Source organism: Bombina bombina, chromosome 5 (assembly GCF_027579735.1).
Source record: "Bombina bombina isolate aBomBom1 chromosome 5, aBomBom1.pri, whole genome shotgun sequence".
Classification (NCBI taxonomy): domain Eukaryota; kingdom Metazoa; phylum Chordata; class Amphibia; order Anura; family Bombinatoridae; genus Bombina; species Bombina bombina.
This window is the reverse complement of record NC_069503.1, coordinates 236,557,805-236,575,715: the sequence shown is the minus strand read 5'-3', so window position 1 is coordinate 236,575,715 and position 17,911 is coordinate 236,557,805. Positions and strand designations below refer to the sequence as shown.

Below are 17,911 nucleotides of genomic sequence, written 5' to 3'. Positions count from 1 at the left end.
AAGCTAGCAACAATGTATTTGTGGCTGTATCTTTACGCTAAATTTAAGTACAACATTTTTTACCTTCCTTTTTTATTTTTATATCTAAGAAAATATATATATATATATATATATATATATATATATACACACACACATACATATATACACACACATATATATACACACACACAAATATTTTTTTTTTATTGCAAACTCTATAATAAATGCCACTAGATAAATAAATCAAGATACACTGATTGAAACAGCAATAATTTGGCTTTTCTCGCTGTACATGTTTAATATTCTATAAAACACAAGAACACAAGCTATAAAAATGTGTTAAAATGTGTTAAAGGCAATGTGTCAAAATTTCACAAGAAGAAAGGACTTTTATGTGTGTTTTAATAAAATATAAAACAACCATAACAATTTTATGGCTACTGACATTTACTCAGATGGTTAATTTATTCACAACTTCCCGTATGTGTCGCTGTCTCGGCTTTAATAGTCTCACCTCATATGAACCCCATTAAGTTTTTTTTCTCATATGAACAAGTCAGAACTGATTTTAAATCCATCAAACATTTTTTTTTTTTTTTTTTTTTTTTTTTTTAACTCCAGCACATAATTTAGGGGTTTCAGATCATTGATCATCTGGAATGGCTGAACAGAAGTGATATATCATGTTTTACCTTTAGAATGGAGGATGTAGCACTAGATTCCACATAAACATATATTAGTGTACATTTATTATGTTGTGCAGGTTTAGCATGTCCTCACCTTAAGATTTGGTTTTGACAGTAGTTTCAGCAGCTCCCTGATCTCACTGTTCAGTGGTTTGCTTTGCAGTTCTTCAGCCAGCTGTGAACGAGACGGAACAGACACCTAAGAACATTAGCTGAGTATTGTCTCACCCAGTGCTTCAATTACAACTGAGAATCTATCTTGATTGAGATTTATTTCAAATGTACTTAAACAGAAGCCAGAATGAACATATACAGACTATTAATCACAGTTTCTCTCATTTGGGGTTCAATGGACCCCATTTAAGCCAGGCATTTTTCCTAAATGTAAAGTAAGTAATCATATCTGGGACTGAAGCCGTCAATGCGTTCAAATATACAGCATTTAGTTTTACGTGAATGACATATTGCATGCAGACAAAGAATTGCTTATAAAATAACTGGACGAAACTGTGACACTGTCTTTTTTAAATTATATCATAAAACCATCATATAAATGAGGTGCTGAAAGCTACTTTAGTTCCAAAAATTCACAGTAGATGTTCTGTTTAGGATACAAGTAACCAAAATAGCACCTCCCGTTTTGTTTACACACAGTGTATAGATATACGTCTTAAATTTAAATCTAACAGTAAATTTCAAAAACTAACACAGGCCAGCACAGCAATTCAAATCCCCTAAAGATAAATAATATTTCTTACAGGAATCAGTCTTCAGACAAAAAAGATGCAAACCAATAATAGATCAGCAATGATCAATCACAACCCCCCCCCCCCCATATAGAATCACATATACAGTATATCATGAAGTTAGAAACAAAAACAAATAAAGTCTGGAATATTAGCATAAACTCTAAAAATATCCATCATGCATATAAAAGAAAGCTATTAAATCATGTTAGATATATTTTGTACATATAAAAAGTTTGTTATTTTAAATATTTAACAGAAAGCAGATGTTTTTTCACCCTTCATCTGTGGCAAAGACTGCTTAATGGCTGATAACTAATAACTGCCACAGCTCTGCTGCTAGATAATGACATTACTCATAAGCATGAAAACAAAAACTTTTTTATTTTCCAACAGTGAAACATCTAATGCAAAACATACTTCTTTAACGTATATCCCTTTTAAATAAAAAAAACAACTAGAACCCAAATGAGCATGACAGGCGAATATAAAATGTAATACAATAAAAAGTTATTTATGATAAAGAGTGACAACCAGAAAGTTAGACAACAGTAACACAATATATTCAAATACCAGGGTCATCTAACTTGCTCAAGGTCATAATTAAGTTTCCTTTCCTTTACATAATCCGCTATGCAAAGACATTACATTTATAAAAACAAAATATATATACTTATATTGTGAGAGAGTTAATGATTAGTTGTTTGTGTACACATAACAAGCACAAAAAACAACATTTATCCACATTAACTGTAGAAGAGACAAATACTCTGTGATGAAAATAGAGATGAAGTGCCTAGAACTAATTAAGATTGTGACTTTTCAACATATACTTTGTCTTCTACTAAATTGGTATTAAAATTCCTTTGTATCACTGGTAGAACAGTAAAATGGAAAATAGAGTATACAGTATATAAATATGCAATCATCTTGTCCAGCAAAGCAGATGGTGCAACCTCTAAATACTTGCTGCTCGATAAATCCATGGTTATCACAAATATATATATATATTTCTAGTAAGATATGCACTCCTCATCTGTTAACAATAGCCACAGTGCTAACAGTCCTTAGATCCAATACTACACGAAGAAAGCACTCGTTGGACTTGTAAAGATATAATCCAAAAAGTTTATTCCATAGTAATCACAACGTTTCGGGTACCGGACCGGACCCTTTGTCAAATGATACAAATATTGTCAAATATTTTTCTTGTATCATTTGACAAAGGGTCCGGTCCGGTACCCGAAAACGTTATGATTACTATGGAATAAACATTTTGGATTATATCTTTGCAAGTCCAACGAGTGCTTTCTTCATGGAGTATTATATATATATATATAAATACACATATACACATACATACACACACACACACACACACATACTATATTGTATATATATATATATATATATATATATATATATATACACACATATATATATATATATATATATATATATACACACACACACAGACGCACATATATATATATATATATATATATATATATATATATATACACACATACAGAATTTGAATGGCTTTAAGTTATTCTTTTAAGCCAAATTTGTGTGATATGATTCACCGATATTGTGTGGTTATGAATTCCCATTGTGTATTAATGGGCATCATATACATACCTCATGTTAAGTGTGAACACAGGGTTAATAACCCCCCTATTAATTCAGGTAATTTGGTGCATCCTATAATGCTTATATTTTTCAAATGGATAACTTGACCATTTGATATGAATCTACCTGCATTGCATTATTTAGGGTTTAAAATTAAAATACCATTCTAGTTTGTAAAAACAAACATATATAATAAAATGTAAATATAAAAATATTTCCTTTTTTACAGTGTTCACAGTTCACATGGGGTTAAGTATTTATTCCAGCTCAACTTGCCAATTAAATTTTAACCAATTGGATTTTCCCAGCCACCTTAAATAGGTGAGCAGGGATTTTACCTGTAGCTATGATTACGCCGTGAGCGGCGAAACATGTCAGCAGCAGTCTTTCTACAAGTTTTGCTGGAGTTGTGAGACATGCCGATTTTGATCATGTATTCATGGATTGTTTTAAACTGAAATAAATCAAGTTTTGGACCTGCAAAAAGTCTCTGCAATTTGTTTCTTATGGCTATATATATACATACACATATATACCGTATACATACAAAATATATACACACTACTTTACTTTTGCTGAGAAAATCCTGTGATTTCACGGTTTGTGTGGGCTATGCTATTTGAGTAGAAACACAGCTGACCCTGGATTCTGTTATTGTGTGTATATATATATATATATATATATATATATATATATATATATATATATGTACATACATACATACACACAGACGCACACATATATATATACATATATATATATATATATATATATATATATATATATATATATATATATAGAGATACAGTGACGGCTGGTGAATTTTTAGGATGGTGGTGCACAAGACCCCGCCCCTATGAGAAAGCCACACCCCTTTGGAAAAAAAACATGCCCCTTTTAACCCCTTAATGACCGAGGACGTGCAGGGTACGTCCTCTTAAAAAAGTCACTTAACGACTAAGGACGTACCCTGCACGTCCTCGGTTTGGAAAGCAGCTGGAAGCGATCCTGATCACTTCCAGCTGTTTTCCGGTTATTGCAGGATGCCTCGATATTGAGGCATCCTGCAATAACATTTTTTACCCCTCCGGTGCAGAGAGAGCCACTCTGTGGCCCTCTCTGCACCGGACATCGATGGCCGCATTCGTTGGTGGGTGGGAGCTGAAGTGGGAGGTGGGTGGGCGGCCATCGATGGCTTCTTAGTCAGAGAGGGGGGCGGGATAGGGGGCGGTATCGCCGGGTGCACACGCGTGCACAGGGGGTGGTGGCCGGGCGCGTGCACGGGGAGGGAGCGGGTGGGAGCCACTTACACTACAGAAACTGTTTTTTTATTATGGGGAGAAAGGAGGGATAAAATCCCTGATAAAAGTCATCTAAGGGATCTGGGAGGAGGTGGGGAAGCTACACTGCAGAAAAACCAAAAATAAAAAAAAATAAAAACATTTTTATATGCAAACTGGGTACTGGCAGACAGCTGCCAGTACCCAAGATGGCCCCCAATAAGGCAGAGGGGGAGGGTTAGAGAGCTGTTTTGGGGGGGATCAGGGAGGTTGGGGGCTAAGGGGGGGAATCTTACACAGCAGCATATGTAAATATGCTATATAAAAAAAAGGATACCTTTTATTTTAGTACTGGCAGACTTTCTGCCAGTACTTAAGATGGCGGGGACAATTTTTGGGGTGGGGGAGGAAAGAGAGCTCTTTGGGAGGGATCAGGGGGTCTGATGTGTCAGGTGGGAGGCTGATCTCTACACTAAAGCTAAAATTAACCCTGCAAACTCCATACAAGCTACCTAATTAACCCCTTCAATGCTGGGCATAATTCACGTGTTGTGCGCAGTGGCATTTAGCGGCCTTCTAATTACCAAAAAGCAACACCAAATCCATATATGTCTGCTATTTTTGAACAAAGGAGACCCCAGAGAAGCATTTACAACCATTTGTGCCATAATTGCACAAAATGTTTGTAAATGATTTCAGTGAGAAATCTAAAATTTTGAAAAATTTAACGTTTTTCTTTATTTGATCGCATTTGGCGGTGAAATGGTGGCATGAAATATACCAAAATGGGCCTAGATCAATACTTTGGGTTGTCTACTACACTAAAGCTAAAATTACCCCAAAAAGCTCCCTACATGCTCCCTTATTAACCCCTTCCCTGCTGGACATAATACACGCATGGTGCGCAGTGGCATTTAGCGGCCTTCTAATTACCAAAAAGCAACGTCAAAGCCATATATGTCTGCTATTTCTGAACAAAGGGGATCCCAGAGAAAAATTTACAACCATTTATGCCATAATTGCACAAGCTGTTTGTAAATAATTTCAGTGAGAATCCTAAAGTTTGTGAAAAAATTTGTGAAAAAGTGAACAATTTTTTTTATTTGATCGCATTTGGTGGTGAAATGGTGGCATGAAATATACCAAAATGGGCCTAGATCAATACTTTGGGATGTCTTCTAAAAAAACATATCTACATGTTAATGGATATTCAGGGATTCCTGAAAGATATCAGTGTTCTAATGTAACTAGCGCTAATTTTGAAAAAAAGTGGTTTGGAAATAGCAAAGTGCTACTTATATTTATTGCCCTATAACTTGCAAAAAAAAAGCAAAGAACATGTAAACATTGGGTATTTCTAAACTCTGGACAAAATTTAGAAACTATTTAGCATGGGTGTTTTTTGGTGGTTGTATATGTGTAACAGATTTTGGGGGACAAAGTTAGAAAAAGTGTGTTTTTTTCCTCATATTTTATATATTTTTTTATAGTAAATGATAATATATGATGAAAATAATGGTATCTTTAGAAAGTCCATTTAATGGCGAGAAAAACGGTATATAATAAGTGTGGGTACAGTAAAAGAGTAAGAGGAAAATTACAGCTCAACACAAACACTGCAAAAATGTAAAAATAGCCTTGGTCCCAAATGGACAGAAAATGGAAAAGTGCTGTGGTCATTAAGGGGTTAAAAAGCCACACCCCCTCTGAAAAGCCACACCCCTTTGAGAAAGTCACGCCTCTCAAATGGCCCCAACCATTTGAACCAGCAGTGTTTTTGGTCATCGTCTTGTTGAAATATCCAGCCCCTAGGGTAACTTCAACTAAAGTTTGTGACTGATTCCTCAACATTATTCTCAAGTATTTGCTGATATTGAGTGGAATCTATGAGACCCTCAACAAGATTCCCAGTACAGGTCTTTGGAGGTGGTCTGTGGGCTGTTTTTGACCGTTCTCACCATCCTTTGCCTGTCCGATATTTTACTTGGCCTGCCACTTCTGGCTTAACAAGAACTGTGCCTGTGGTCTTCCATATCCTCACCATGCTCCTCACAGTGGACACTGACATCTTAAATCTATGCAATAGCTTTTTGTAGCCTTCCTCTAAACCATGATGTTGAACAATCTTTGTTTTTAGGTCATTTGAGAGTTGTTTTGAGGCCCCCATGTTGCCACTCTTCAGAGGAGAGTCATAGAGAACAGCTTGCAATTGCCCACCTTAAAACCTTTTTTCATGATTGGATACACCTGTCTATGAAGTTTAAGGCTTAATGGGCTCACCAAACCAATTTTGTCTTCCAATTAATCAGTGCTAGGTAGTTACAGATATTCAAATCAACAAAATAACAAGTGTGCCCAAATGTATGCACCTGTCTATTTTTCTTTTGATGCATATTGCACATTTTCTGTTAATCCAATAAACCTAATTTCACTACTGAATTTTTACTGTGTCCTTCATTTATTTGATAGATCAAAATGAAATTACTGATCAAAACAGCCAATTATTTATAACTGACAATCATGGAAATTGTCAGGGGTGCCTAACCTTTTGCATACAACTGTATATGATTTCATGCACTCAAACTGTATTAAAGTAATGCACTCAGATATGAAATATATTTTTATGAAATGTAACATCAATTATATATAAATACTATGCTCCAATACAGCTCACAGACAGGATATCTAAAAAATATACAAAGGGAACATTTGTTAAAGTTTAAGCTTCAAAAGATTCTTTACTTCATCGCTTAATGAGATTAGATCTCTACAAACAAGATAACCATGTTACCTCTCTGGGGTGACAGAGAAACAATTCTGTACTTTAGTTCAGATATGCTCAGAATCTTCAGGAAAGTAAGTAATTATCCCTTGTATGATATACAAATGATGGGACTAACAATACTTTTGAAGGTGTGAATCCACATATACGTCTGGAAAGGTTTTCTAGCTCAGAATCGATGCAAGCATATAGAAGACAAAATTTCATATGAAATGACTTGTACCTAATTTTCATATAGTTTTATATACTCTGATACTTTATTAAGAAATGACTTCAAATATGGAATATATTTATATTAAAGTGGGATAATAAGGAAATATAAATATTGTTACAATAAATTAATCACTACAGAATTCTAATTAAATGCAATGTAATATCAGAATATGAAATGAATGAATAATCAATTGATTTCAAATAGTTAATAGTATAGCTGATTATTAGTATCATACTGTGACAAAACCAATCTCGCCACTGTACATTGGAGGGCCTGTTATGGAACATTCTTTGGGCTGGAGGTACATGGGCTTAAGGATACCCAGAGACTGCATGGAAATATGGAATTTTATATGCTGGACACCCCATGTACTTTCATACCTCTGTCTTATGTCTATGTCACCCTGTATCCATAAATACAGGATGGGTACAGGGTGTGAGTGCCCCTTGTGGGAGCAATTGTGACTCTATAAGCAAAGTGGGCATAAAAGACTTTATAGCTAATAAGAACTGTTCCTATATTCTGTAATAAGATGTATTCTATGTATGTTTAAGATCTGATTGTGTCTCAGGAGTCTGTCTGGGTAAACTGATTGTGTCCTTGTGTGATTATGTTAACTAGACTGCCCAACATCAGATTGTCTGAGTAAACGTTCTTCCCTAGTTAATTAACTTAATATGTTAATCTGTTTTACCTGTGAATAGACAATTGTTTGATGCATTGTTCATATGTTTGCTTTACTGTTAAACCAATGCCCTTTGTAACCTGAAGCCAGGGTGTATAAATCTGTGTGCTGCCTTCAAATAAAGGAGATATTCTGTTTAAACCTGAAAACTGGCTGGTTTGTGAATTGCTGATTCCCTATGCAGGACGTTGTTCCCTGGTATTAACCCTTGGTACACTGTTGGTACCGTAACATTGGTGGCAGCGACGGAATGAACCTTATCGCCCAGAAGAGCAACTACACAAGCCAGTAACCTCAGGAAGAGGGGGATTATTACAATACTGACTAAGATGGAAAAGAGAAAAGTAAATTTTGCAGCTTTTAAAAACTTCCTGGAAACAGAAGGAGAGATTGATGGGTACCTTGCGGATTTTGAGAGGCAATGTGCACTACACAAGGTACTCGCAGAGGACTGGGTCACGATATTATCTGGAAAATTATCCGGCCGGGCCAGAGAGGCTTTTCGGGCCATTCCAGATGAGGAAGTCAGGGATTATAATACTGTAAAAGAGGCTCTGCTCTCCAGGTATGCGGTTACACCGGAGGCATACCGGAGACGGTTCAGAGACACTGTTAAATTAGCTGGAGATTCCTACCTTGAGTGGGCATGTAAGGTGCACCGCACAGCAGCTCACTGGATAGCGGGGTGCCAAGCCATATCTGGGGAAGAGGTGCTGCAGCTATTCCTGTTGGAACATTGCTTCGACAAATTACCCGCAGGAGTTCGAGAGTGGGTTCGGGACCGTAAACCCTCCACCCTGCAGGAAGCGGCTCGCTTGGCAGATGAGTATACGGATGCCCGCAAACTGGACATTGCTACCACTAAGCCCCCTGCTAGAGTGGAGTACAGACCCCCAGTCACCCCAGCAGCTGCCAGTTACCAAACCCCGGCGCACCGCTATACCACACGGCCTCCGGCCATGAACTACCCTCAGAGAGCCCTGTTCAATTCGCGGGGCTACTCACAACCTATTCGGTGCTTTAGATGTAAGCAACTAGGGCACAAAAGACCAGAGTGTCCCCTAAACGCAGCGAACCAAGCGCAGTCCTGGAGAAGACCCGCCGGCGGAATCCCACGTAATCCTCAGCCTGCGGCCCGCTACGTAGAGGCGCCAGAATGCTGGGGCAGCCTACATGAAGCAGACCTTGTGCAAGCTGCCCACCGGAATAACCGGCAACTGGTTAAAGTGAATGGGAAGAAGGTCAGTGGTCTACGGGATACTGGTGCTACCATGACCTTGCTTCAAAAGAACTTGGTGTCTGAGAAACAGTACACTGGAGACACTGTGGCTGTGAGGGTAGCAGGGGGCGATGTGTTCAGCCTACCTGTTGCCAGGGTACATTTGGATTGGGGAGTGGGCGCTAGACCTGTGAATGTGGGGGTCAAGAAGGACTTACCTGCTGATGTTCTTCTTGGAAATGACTTGGCCCCCCTTGTTTCTGCCTACGCTCCTATGGGTCCCGCTGATGTTAACTCTGTGACTACCCGTGCCCAGATCCGTGCAGCAGAGACTGACCCACCTGCTGCTAAGCCCCAGGACGCTGAGCTCAGTAAATCTCTATCCGCTATTGATATGTGGAGGTCCCGTTACAATGCGCTGATGAAGGAGAAGAGGAGCGCAGAGGAAAAAGCACGTTTAGAACAGGAATCTCTGCTAGACAAGCTGCACCGACAGACTGCAGAAAACACCAGCTTGAGAGTGGAACATGAAACATTAAAGACAAACTTAGTGACACTGGAGGAGAAGCTGACGCTGGCTCATAGTGAGGTGCAGCAACTCAAGGGCACCCTATGTCAGTATGAAGGGATTGTGGATACCTATAAAGAGCAGGTACAGAAAACTCGTAAAGAAGCTGATGGGATTTTGAAGGACTGTTTGGCCCTGGTCTGGGCACTGAGGAATTTGAACCCTTGTTTGTATGGACAGGAATTCTCTCTCATAACGGGAATACAGATGGATTGTCCCAGCAAACTGACATGCCTACCAGGCGCTCTGGTGGTATATGCCACAGTATATACCCTGGACAGCCGAGCATGACAAACCAGAGGGAGAGGAGTTTGATGGTCCTGTCCCCCAGCAACACGGCTGTTTAGCCAAAGGGGAGACGATTGGTCTCCCCCTCCAGCAGCACAGCTATGTATCCGAAGGGGAGACAGTCGGTCTGCCCCTCCAGCAACCAGGCTCCCACCAGGCTACTTCCATGGTAGTGCTGGCACCCGGGCAGAGTACAGCTGGTCTCTGCCCACCTCGCAACCCACCAATTCAGCGTACCAGTCCCCCACACAGCTGTGGTGAGGCACCTGGACATGGACAAGTTTTCCCCGTACTCAGGTGTAGTAACCATTTATTGTGGGTGGGCTGTACTACTAATTGTGTTTTATGGGTGGGTTGCTGGACTAACCAGGGCACTGACCGGCAGGAGGTCAGATACCCTGTTAGTCTGTTTGGAAAAGGGGAGAGATGTGACAAAACCAATCTCGCCACTGTACATTGGAGGGCCTGTTATGGAACATTCTTTGGGCTGGAGGTACATGGGCTTAAGGATACCCAGAGACTGCATGGAAATATGGAATTTTATATGCTGGACACCCCATGTACTTTCATACCTCTGTCTTATGTCTATGTCACCCTGTATCCATAAATACAGGATGGGTACAGGGTGTGAGTGCCCCTTGTGGGAGCAATTGTGACTCTATAAGCAAAGTGGGCATAAAAGACTTTATAGCTAATAAGAACTGTTCCTATATTCTGTAATAAGATGTATTCTATGTATGTTTAAGATCTGATTGTGTCTCAGGAGTCTGTCTGGGTAAACTGATTGTGTCCTTGTGTGATTATGTTAACTAGACTGCCCAACATCAGATTGTCTGAGTAAACGTTCTTCCCTAGTTAATTAACTTAATATGTTAATCTGTTTTACCTGTGAATAGACAATTGTTTGATGCATTGTTCATATGTTTGCTTTACTGTTAAACCAATGCCCTTTGTAACCTGAAGCCAGGGTGTATAAATCTGTGTGCTGCCTTCAAATAAAGGAGATATTCTGTTTAAACCTGAAAACTGGCTGGTTTGTGAATTGCTGATTCCCTATGCAGGACGTTGTTCCCTGGTATTAACCCTTGGTACACTGTTGGTACCGTAACACATACTAACTAAGTATTAAATTACAATCCTTTTAAAGGACCAGTCAATACAGTAGATTTGCATAATCAACAAATGCATGATAAGAAGACAATGCAATAGCACTTAGTCTGAACTTCAAATGAGTAGTAGATTCTTGTTAAATAAATTGCAAAGTTATGTCTATTTCCACTCCCCCTGTATCATGTGACAGCCATCAGCCAATCACAAATGCATATACGTATATGCTGTGAATTCTTGCACGTGCTCAGTAGGAGTTGGTGACTCAAAAAGTGTAAATATAGAAAGACTGTGCACATTTTGTTAATGGAAGTAAATTAGAAAGTTGTTTAAAATTGCTGCTCTATCTGAATAATGAAGTTTAATTTTGACTTGAGTGTCCCTTTAAGTCTCCCAATATTTAATGAATCATCGCGTTCATCATGTCCTCGAAGTGAAAGCTCAAATGCGCCGGAAAATAGAATACAATTCATAATTTTGGAAAGAACATAACGATTTGTGGTTACTTGATCATTGTGTTTTTTAACATTCAAACAATATGCACTGACAAGTTGCTGGCGAATATCAATCCTTCATAGCAAATTAAACTCTAATGGGGAGTATAAATGTGATTGGTAGCAATTATTTTTATTTTTGGAGTTAAATATGATAAATTGGCGACACCATAACTCACCCAACTTGAATCACCACTTTGTTTTTCAAACAGGAGACAATAAAAACAAGATCCTGTTTGCAAAATGACTATTAAGTTAATCTCTTAAGACATTATCAGTAGGAAGTATATATATATATATATATATATATATATATAATATTTTATTATTATTAATATACAAGAATCCATACTCTTCAGTATACCCATGTCTAGTCTTAAAATATACATGCTCAGTTAATTTATATAATAACATATATATTAACCAAATGATTAATTAAAGCTGCAAAATAATAAGTATATTGAATTTACATTTATGAAAATATATATATTCCTGGATTTAAAGAACCTTCCACTTTATAGAGAAATAAAACCACATTTCAATTATATTTGTCCCAGCCCCCAGTGTTCGATATTAGGCAATGCAGCCAAAGGCCGTGGCAACATTAAGATAAATACACCAACATTTTACTTTCTACAAAAGAAGATTATTTCTATTACACTAGTGCTTAATAATTTACTTCAGAAGTAAACATTAAAACAGAATGTTGATAACTCAAGTACAATTTTTGTAAATTAAGTCAATCCGCCTGTCTTCTTTTGAGGCAAATAAATCAATAACATTTTCGTTGAACGTAGGAATGTCATTTATCAATTGTTTTTCAATTGTGAGCATGGCTAGAGCGGTCAGTCTTTCCTCAGTCATGGTGCTCCTTAGAAATGTCTTAACTCGTTTTAAAGTAGAGAAACATCTCTCAGCCTCAGCAGTTGTCACGGGAATAGTCGAAATAATTTGCAACAGTTTGTAGGTCTCCAAGAAAGTACTGTCCAAGTTATTTTCTATTACAAACTGTAGAAGACTAATGGCACTATTCATATTTCTGAAATCTGGTCGTCTGTAAATTACTCCTAGTTCAGTTTTCAGGCGATCTTTCTGTAATATGTGATAAACAGCTGATGTTTGGTCAAGAAGCTGATTTGGAAAATTTTTCTCGTAATCTGCAAATTTTTCAGCTTGGAGGAGAGAAACAGCCGAGTAGTGAGTTATAAAAGAAAATCTATCTTTTACTTGATTCGTGATAACATCGCATATCTCTTTAGCAGCCACAGTCTGAGTAATGTGAATATTTTCTCTCTTCCTTTTCCTTGATGTTTCCTCTGTTTCTGATATCGTCATGGTCACTGTGTCCATTCTTTTCCTTTCGTTTTCCATTGTCTGCTGGAAAGTGTTAACATGTTTTCGAATAAGTGCCGCATCTATTAGTGTTTTCAAACACTGTATTGACGGTTCGACTCTTGAAATTCCACCTGGTGGCTGAACCATGAGGTATCCTTCTTCTAACAGTTTCATCTAAAATAGCTATCCTTTGTGGCGAGTTGCTAAAAAAGTTAGTAATGTCACTTAGGTTTGAAAAAAAAACTCAAACTTGTTGATTCTGACTGCTTGCTTGGCTGACAATCAAATTGAGTTGATGTGCGTAGCAATGCACAAAAACATAATTTATGTAAGAACTTACCTGATAAATTCATTTCTTTCATATTAGCAAGAGTCCATGAGCTAGTGACGTATGGGATATACATTCCTACCAGGAGGGGCAAAGTTTCCCAAACCTCAAAATGCCTATAAATACACCCCTCACCACACCCACAATTCAGTTTAACGAATAGCCAAGAAGTGGGGTGATAAAAAAGTGCGAAAGCATATAAAATAAGGAATTGGAATAATTGTGCTTTATACAAAATCATAACCACCACAAAAAAAGGGTGGGCCTCATGGACTCTTGCTAATATGAAAGAAATGAATTTATCAGGTAAGTTCTTACATAAATTATGTTTTCTTTCATGTAATTAGCAAGAGTCCATGAGCTAGTGACGTATGGGATAATGATTACCCAAGATGTGGATCTTTCCACACAAGAGTCACTAGAGAGGGAGGGATAAAATAAAGACAGCCAATTCCTGCTGAAAATAATCCACACCCAAAATAAAGTTTAACGAAAAACATAAGCAGAAGATTCAAACTGAAACCGCTGCCTGAAGTACTTTTCTACCAAAAACTGCTTCAGAAGAAGAAAATACATCAAAATGGTAGAATTTAGTAAAAGTATGCAAAGAGGACCAAGTTGCTGCTTTGCAAATCTGATCAACCGAAGCTTCATTCCTAAACGCCCAGGAAGTAGAAACTGACCTAGTAGAATGAGCTGTAATTCTCTGAGGCGGAGTTTTACCCGACTCAACATAGGCAAGATGAATTAAAGATTTCAACCAAGATGCCAAAGAAATGGCAGTAGCTTTCTGGCCTTTTCTAGAACCGGAAAAGATAACAAATAGACTAGAAGTCTTTCTGAAAGATTTAGTAGCTTCAACATAATATTTCAAAGCTCTAACAACATCCAAAGAATGCAACGATTTCTCCTTAGAATTCTTAGGATTAGGACATAATGAAGGAACCACAATTTCTCTACTAATGTTGTTGGAATTCACAACTTTAGGTAAAAATTCAAAAGAAGTTCGCAACACCGCCTTATCCTGATGAAAAATCAGAAAAGGAGACTCATAAGAAAGAGCAGATAATTCAGAAACTCTTCTGGCAGAAGAGATGGCCAAAAGGAACAAAACTTTCCAAGAAAGTAATTTAATGTCCAATGAATGCATAGGTTCAAACGGATGAGCTTGAAGAGCCCCCAGAACCAAATTCAAACTCCAAGGAGGAGAAATTGACTTAATAACAGGTTTTATACGAACCAAAGCTTGTACAAAACAATGAATATCAGGAAGAATAGCAATCTTTCTGTGAAAAAGAACAGAAAGAGCAGAGATTTGTCCTTTCAAGGAACTTGCGGACAAACCTTTATCTAAACCATCCTGAAGAAACTGTAAAATTCTCGGAATTCTGAAAGAATGCCAAGAAAAATGATGAGAAATACACCAAGAAATATAAGTCTTCCAGACTCTATAATATATCTCTCTAGATACAGATTTACGAGCCTGTAACATAGTATTAATCACAGCGTCAGAGAAACCTCTTTGACGAAGAATCAAGCGTTCAATCTCCATACCTTTAAATTTAAGGATTTCAGATCCTGATGGAAAAAAGGACCTTGTGACAGAAGGTCTGGTCTTAACGGAAGAGTCCACGGTTGACAAGAGGCCATCCGGACAAGATCCGCATACCAAAACCTGTGAGGCCATGCCGGAGCTACCAGCAGAACAAATGAGCATTCCTTCAGAATCTTGGAGATTACTCTTGGAAGAAGAACTAGGGGCGGAAAGATATAGGCAGGATGATACATCCAAGGAAGTGATAATGCATCCACTGCCTCCGCCTGAGGATCCCGGGATCTGGACAGATACCTGGGAAGTTTCTTGTTTAGATGGGACGCCATCAAATCTATTTCTGGAAGTTCCCACATTTGAACGATCTGAAGAAATACCTCTGGGTGAAGAGACCATTTGCCCGGATGCAACGTTTGGCGACTGAGATAATCCGCTTCCCAATTGTCTACACCTGGGATATGAACCGCAGAGATTAGACAGGAGCTGGATTCCGCCCAAACCAAAATTCGAGATACTTCTTTAATAGCCAGAGGACTGTGAGTTCCTCCTTGATGATTGATGTATGCCACAGTTGTGACATTGTCTGTCTGAAAACAAATGAACGATTCTCTCTTCAGAAGAGGCCAAAACTGAAGAGCTCTGAAAATTGCACGGAGTTCCAAAATATTGATCGGTAATCTCACCTCCTGAGATTCCCAAACTCCTTGTGCCGTCAGAGATCCCCACACAGCTCCCCAACCTGTGAGACTTGCATCTGTTGAAATTACAGTCCAGGTCGGAAGCACAAAAGAAGCCCCCTGAATTAAACGATGGTGATCTGTCCACCACGTTAGAGAGTGTCGAACAATCGGTTTTAAAGATATTAATTGAGATATCTTTGTGTAATCCTTGCACCATTGATTCAGCATACAAAGCTGAAGAGGTCGCATGTGAAAACGAGCAAAGGGGATCGCGTCCGATGCAGCAGTCATAAGACCTAGAATTTCCATGCATAAGGCTACCGAAGGGAATGATTGTGACTGAAGGTTTCGACAAGCTGCCATCAGTTTTAGACGCCTCTTGTCTGTTAAAGACAGAGTCATGGACACTGAATCTATTTGGAAACCCAGAAAGGTTACCCTTGTCTGAGGAATCAATTAACTTTTTGGTAAATTGATCCTCCAACCATGATCTTGAAGAAACAACACAAGTCGATTCGTATGAAATTCTGCTAAATGTAAAGACTGAGCAAGTACCAAGATATCGTCCAAATAAGGAAATACCACAATACCCTGTTCTCTGATTACAGACAGAAGGGCACCGAGAACCTTTGTAAAAATTCTTGGAGCTGTAGCAAGGCCAAACGGCAGAGCCACAAACTGGTAATGCTTGTCCAGAAAAGAGAATCTCAGGAACCGATAATGATCCGGATGAATCGGAATATGCAGATATGCATCCTGTAAATCTATTGTGGACATATAATTCCCTTGCTGAACAAAAGGCAAAATAGTCCTTACAGTTACCATCTTGAACGTTGGTATCCTTACATAACGATTCAATATTTTTAGATCCAGAACTGGTCTGAAGGAATTCTCCTTCTTTGGTACAATGAAGAGATTTGAATAAAACCCCATCCCCTGTTCCTGAACTGGAACTGGCATAATTACTCCAGTTAACTCTAGATCTGAAACACAATTCAGAAATGCTTGAGCTTTTACTGGATTTACTGGGACACGGGAAAGAAAAAATCTCTTAGCAGGAGGTCTCATCTTGAAACCAATTCTGTACCCTTCTGAAACAATGTTCTGAATCCAAAGATTGTGAACAGAATTGATCCAAATTTCTTTGAAAAAACGTAACCTGCCCCCTACCAGCTGAGCTGGAATGAGGGCCGCACCTTCATGTGGACTTAGAAGCAGGCTTTGCCTTTCTGGCTGGCTTGGATTTATTCCAGATTGGAGATGGTTTCCAAACTGAAACTGCTCCTGAGGATGAAGGATCAGGTTTTTGTTCTTTGTTGAAACGAAAGGAACGAAAACGATTATTAGCTCTGTTTTTACCCTTAGATTTTTTATCCTGTGGTAAAAAAGTTCCTTTCCCACCAGTAACAGTTGAAATAATAGAATCCAACTGAGAACCAAATAATTTGTTACCCTGGAAAGAAATGGAAAGTAGAGTTGATTTAGAAGCCATATCAGCATTCCAAGTCTTAAGCCATAAAGCTCTTCTAGCTAAAATAGCTAGAGACATAAACCTGACATCAATTCTGATAATATCAAAGATGGCATCACAGATAAAATTATTAGCATGCTGAAGAAGAATAATAATATCATGAGAATCATGATGTGTTACTTGTTGCGCTAAGGTTTCCAACCAAAAAGTTGAAGCTGCAGCAACATCAGCCAAAGATATAGCAGGTCTAAGAAGATTACCTGAACACAGATAGGCTTTTCTTAGAAAGGACTCAATTTTCCTATCTAAAGGATCCTTAAACGAAGTACCATCTGACGTAGGAATAGTAGTACGTTTAGCAAGGGTAGAAATAGCCCCATCAACTTTAGGGATTTTGTCCCAAAATTCTAATCTGTCAGACGGCACAGGATATAATTGCTTAAAACGTTTAGAGGGAGTAAATGAATTACCCAATTTATCCCATTCTTTGGAAATTACTGCAGAAATAGCATTAGGAACAGGAAAAACTTCTGGAATAACCACAGGAGATTTAAATACCTTATCCAAACGTTTAGAATTAGTATCAAGAGGACCAGAATCCTCTATTTCTAAAGCAATTAGAACTTCTTTAAGTAAAGAACGAATAAATTCCATTTTAAATAAATATGAAGATTTATCAGCATCAACCTCTGAGACAGAATCCTCTGAACCAGAAGAGTTATCAGAATCAGAATGATGATGTTCATTTAAAAATTCATCTGTAGGGAGAGAAGTTTTAAAAGATTTTTTACGTTTACTAGAAGGAGAAATAACAGACATAGCCTTCTTTATGGATTCGGAAACAAAATCTCTTATGTTATCA

The 17,911-nt window shown here is 38.1% G+C and overlaps 1 protein-coding gene across 1 annotated transcript in view; it reads right to left on the bottom strand.

Moving 5' to 3' along the window:
- MPP7 (MAGUK p55 scaffold protein 7) overlaps window positions 1–17,911 on the bottom strand; it is a 1,181,171-nt gene that overhangs the window by 390,073 nt on the left and 773,187 nt on the right. The window contains exon 7 of the mRNA XM_053713897.1: window positions 763–843. Within this exon, the coding sequence (XP_053569872.1) occupies window positions 763–843 (81 nt within the window). The remainder of the gene's footprint in view (window positions 1–762; window positions 844–17,911) is intronic.